This window comes from Mercenaria mercenaria, unplaced genomic scaffold, assembly GCF_021730395.1.
Source record: "Mercenaria mercenaria strain notata unplaced genomic scaffold, MADL_Memer_1 contig_3624, whole genome shotgun sequence".
Lineage (NCBI taxonomy): Eukaryota > Metazoa > Mollusca > Bivalvia > Venerida > Veneridae > Mercenaria > Mercenaria mercenaria.
In genome coordinates, this window is record NW_026461781.1 from 16,049 (window position 1) to 20,695 (window position 4,647).

General features: G+C 35.6%; 1 protein-coding gene across 1 annotated transcript; it reads right to left on the reverse strand.

Annotated features, from left to right (window-relative positions):
- Positions 1 to 2,046: 2,046 nt before the first annotated feature.
- LOC128553248 (uncharacterized protein F54H12.2-like) lies at positions 2,047 to 3,309 on the reverse strand. The gene has a single exon (XM_053534375.1). It carries the CDS (start codon positions 3,307 to 3,309, stop codon positions 2,047 to 2,049), a length of 1,263 nt encoding a protein of 420 aa, XP_053390350.1.
- Between the last annotated feature and the right edge of the window lie 1,338 nt (positions 3,310 to 4,647).

The following is a 4,647-nucleotide window of genomic DNA, read 5'->3' on the forward strand; positions in this document are numbered from 1 at the left end:
TGACCCAGTTTTGAGTATGACGTCGTTTTTTCCATTATTTGACATAGTGACCTAGTTTTTGAGCTCATGTGACCCAGTTTTGAACTTGACCTAGATATTATCTAGATTAAAATTCTGACCATTTTCATGAAGATCCATTGAAAAATATGGTCTCTACAGAGGTCACAATGTTTTTCTATTATTTGACCTATTGACCTAGTTTTCGAAGGTACGTAACCCTGTTTTGAACTTTATCTAGATATCATCAAGGTGAACATTCTCACTATTTTTCATGAAGATCTCATGAAAAATATGGCCTCTAGAGAGGTCACAAGGTTTTTCTATTTTTATACCTACTGGCCTAGTTTTTGACCGCATGTGACCCAGTTTCGAAACTGACCTAGATATCATCAAGGTGAACATTCAGATTAATTTTCATGAAGATCCATTGAAAAATATGGCCTCTAGAGAGGTCAAAAGATTTTAGTAATTTTAGACCTACTGACCTAGTTTTTGACCGCAGTTGACCTAGTTTCAAATTTGACCTAGATTTCATCAAGATGAACATTCAGACCAACTTTCATACAGATCCCATGAAAAGTATGGCCTCTACAGAGGTCACAAGGTTTTTTTATTATTTGACCTACTGACTTAGTTTTTTAAGGCATGTGACCCAGTTTCAAACTTGACATAGATAGCATGAAGGTGAACATTCTGACCAATTTTTATGGAGATCCATTCACAAGTATGGCCTCTAGAGAGGTCACAAGGTTTTTCTATTTTTAGACCTACTGACCTAGTTTTTGTCTGTTTCGAACTTGACCTAGATATCATCAAGATGAACATTCAGACCAATTTTCATACAGATCCCATGAAAAATATGGCCTTTAGAGAGGTCACAAGGTTTTTCTATTATTTGACCTACTGACCTAGTTTTTGACGGCACGTGATCCACTTTCGAACTTGACCTAGATATCATCAAGATGAACATTCAGACCAACTTTCATACAGATCCCATGAAAAATATGGCCTCTAGAGAGGTCACAAGGTTTTTCTATTATTTGACCTACTGACCTAGTTTTTGAAGGCATGTAACCCACTTTCAAACTTGACCTAGATATCATCAAGGTGAACATTTTGACCAATTTTCATGAAAATCTCATGAAATATATGACCTCTAGAGAGGTCACAAGGTTTTTCTATTTTTAGATCTACTGACCTAGTTTTTGACCGCACGTGACCCAGTTTCGACCTTGACCTAGATATCATCAAGATAAACATTCAGACCAACTTTCATACAGATCCGATGAAAAATAATGCCTTTAGAGAGGTCACAAGGTTTTTCTATTATTTGACCTACTGACCTAGTTTTTGACGGCACGTGACCCAGTTTCGAACTTGACCTAGATATCATCAAGGTGAACGTTCTGACCAATTTTCATGAAGATCTTATGAAATATGTGGCCTCTAGAGAGGTCACAATGTTTTTCTATTTTTAGACCTACTGACCTAGTTTTTGATGGCACGTGACCCAGTTTCGAACTTGACCTAGATATCATCAAGATGAACATTTTGACTAATTTTCATGAAGATCTTGTGAAATATATGGCCTCTAGAGAGGTCACAAGGTTTTTCTATTTTTAGACCTACTGACCTAGTTTTTGAGGGCACGTGACCCAGTTTCGAACTTGACCTAGATATCATCAAGGTAAACATTCTGACCAACTTTCATAAAGATCCCATGAAAAATGTGACCTCTAGAGTGGTCACAAGCAAAGGTTTACGGACGCACGCACGCACGCACGGACGGACGACGGACACCGCGCGATCACAAAAGCTCACCTTGTCACTTTGTGACAGGTGAGCTAAAAAATAAAGCATTAGTTTTACTTTCAAAGTAGAACAAAACCCAATGTTTTCCTTTATTATAAGAAAAATCTATATTCACTATATAAATACTAGGGTATTTTACAACAAATCTTGGTAAAGTATCGTTGGCGTAAATACCCATTACGATATTTCTGGCTCCATCTATTTTAGACAAAATACATTTCATCGTATTAGAATTCATGGCTGAATAAAACGTACGTCTCTGAACTGATCAATTTGTAACAAGGTTGGGAATTCTGCAAGCATTAAACAACTAATGGGGACAGAAGTTGGGGTTTTAAATCTGACCTCTAGAAGGGTATGACCAGTTTTAACGAGATTTAAGTATTTACCGCCTAGATTGTTTGGCTCAATCACAAAGCAAAACAATGAATAACCATTTGGGAAATAGGACCTCTCAATCGTAAGTCCAGTGCGGTTTTGTTTACTTTCCGCGCAATCGAACAAATTTAAATATGCTGATACAAACTGATTTTTATCAAAATCTAACTGTAAGGGTCGACTTGGCACGCTTACACCGTCCACGTATAAACCAATACTGGTTACATTACTATGTATAAAGTTAAAGGGATTATGTACGTAACTACGGTTTACAACCTGTTGGTTTACAAAACCAATTATAACTTTATTAGGCAATGCATTTTGAAATAAATTGTCCCATAAAAACTCGGAGGAATTAGTAGATATGCTATTCATTTTTACTTCGTTCTTTAACATTGGGTATTGTGCAGGGGCTATCTGGATTTGTTTTTCATGGGCTAGATATACGCCTGGATCAACCCTGACTTTACAGGCTTTAAACAATACATTTAAAAGTACTAATTTATAATCAGGGGATGCCTCCTTTGACATACACATAAAAGTATTATTACTTCTGTACAATTTCAAATTGATATCAACTCCGTTAATCATGTATTTATCTATTGAAAAGATATCTTCCATGAGAGGCCCTTCCAGTTCAAACTCAACACTGGATTTTGTAAAAGTCCCCCTTTTTATCAATCCGCCATTGGATCCAGAAACAGGGTCTGTTTCATCGAGATTAGGGTCATCAGGATAGTATAATTGACTTTCGAGTTGTTGTAAATCATCATGTGATGTACTCATCAATGTTTTGATATAAGCTTTCCAAGGGTAATTATTAGTGTTCAAAGACGGTAAGTTAATGATAGATGTTTTTTCTAGAGCAGTAAGATGAGAGCCGTCATGTTTCAATAGCTTTGCCTTCACATAAAGTCGACTACGTTGCAAGTCTAGATATTCTTGCCCAGCTCCGGGTATTTGGATTTCTACAGGTGAACCTTCTGTCGATATCGAGGATATAGGCTGACATTCTACAAAACGGATATTCTCAATGGCAACTTGGTTCTGTCTGGTTGCAAATATTTGTAAACCAGGTGTATAAGCCACATCTTGATTGGAAATGTTCAAAAAAGCCATTACTTCTTTACAGTGTTTAGTTTAGCAAACACAGCTTTTATATTTTTGCTTTTATCGTTTTTATTATTTTTATTTTCTTCAATCGGTGTATATTTTTTCTTCTTGTTTAATGTCTTTGCACAGGCATTAGGCTTCCTTTTAGATGTTTTTCCTTTGGGATTTACATCAGTTGTGACAGCTTTTTTTCCTAGTCCTTTTTATAGCTGAAGGATTCACATACGGAATTTCGTTCTTGGACTGGAACATGTACTCGGCCTTTGCTTTGTTATTGTCTGCTTGAACTTTTGATTGCAATTTAAAAATTGATTGTCCTTTACCAAAAATATTAGGCTCATGTTTGAGAGATTGATTAACTTCTTTTTTCCAGTATTTCCAATCACTAATATACATGTTTTCCATTTTAGTTTGTTAAAAAAGTTGTTGTTTAAGATGAAGCGTTACTGTCAATGTCCCATCTAAAAATGAAGCCAGATGGTTTTTCTGGTCAATTATATAAATTTGTATTTCGTGTATATATCCTAATTTTACAGGAATGTAGTGAAGGTTGTTAAAGGTAACTGTGCTGTCTGTTTTATTGTACAGGAAGGCAATTTTTAATAAAGGTATAATGGAACAGCCAACGTAGGAATCTTTGCAAATATTACTACAAAAATATAACATTTCTTGTCTAGGAAAATTTTTAGTGTTGCTAAATGCAAAATCTGTTAAAGCTACTTTCCAGCTTCCATCTAAAATTAATGGCTTGCTTAATTCGACACGAAAGTTGTAAGTTTTATTATCCTTGTAAAAATCAACACAGTCTGTGGAACGTAATACAATACGGATGTCAGTCATGTTCGCTGATATCGTTACTCGGTACCCAACTGTTATATTTTTTAGGCCAGCCAAAGCCAGCTGACCAAAGACTGTTTTACACCTTTGACTTTTCGTGTCTTTATGATAGTGTCAATGTGCCACTTTGTCTCTTTAGATTTATTCACTTTTTGCAGTTCCTGTTCATAAAATGATCCTGTCACTGGCGAGTTGTCATACTCTTTAATTTTGTATACGGGAGTGCCTTGTCTTTTATACCTTTTAGAAATATAAAATATTTCAGTTGTCCAACGGTCATTGTATTCCCTTTGAAAAGGATGTTTTAAATGAGAAATACGTACTATGTCATCTACTTTAAACTTGTAAGGAGTGACACGTTTTAGTTTTGAAGCGTTTTTCTGCTTCTTTTGACGACTGACATATTGCAAATATCTGACCTCATCTTCGTTAGAATTTATGACTTCAGCAGGTGTTATTCCCCCTAGGCCTGAGTGACTTCTATGCTTATAATTATAAACAATCTCT

Excerpts from the sequence above, each read along its gene's own strand:
- LOC128553248 (XM_053534375.1), bottom strand. The coding sequence starts at position 3,309 with ATGGCTTTTTTGAACATTTCCAATCAAGATGTGGCTTATACACCTGGT.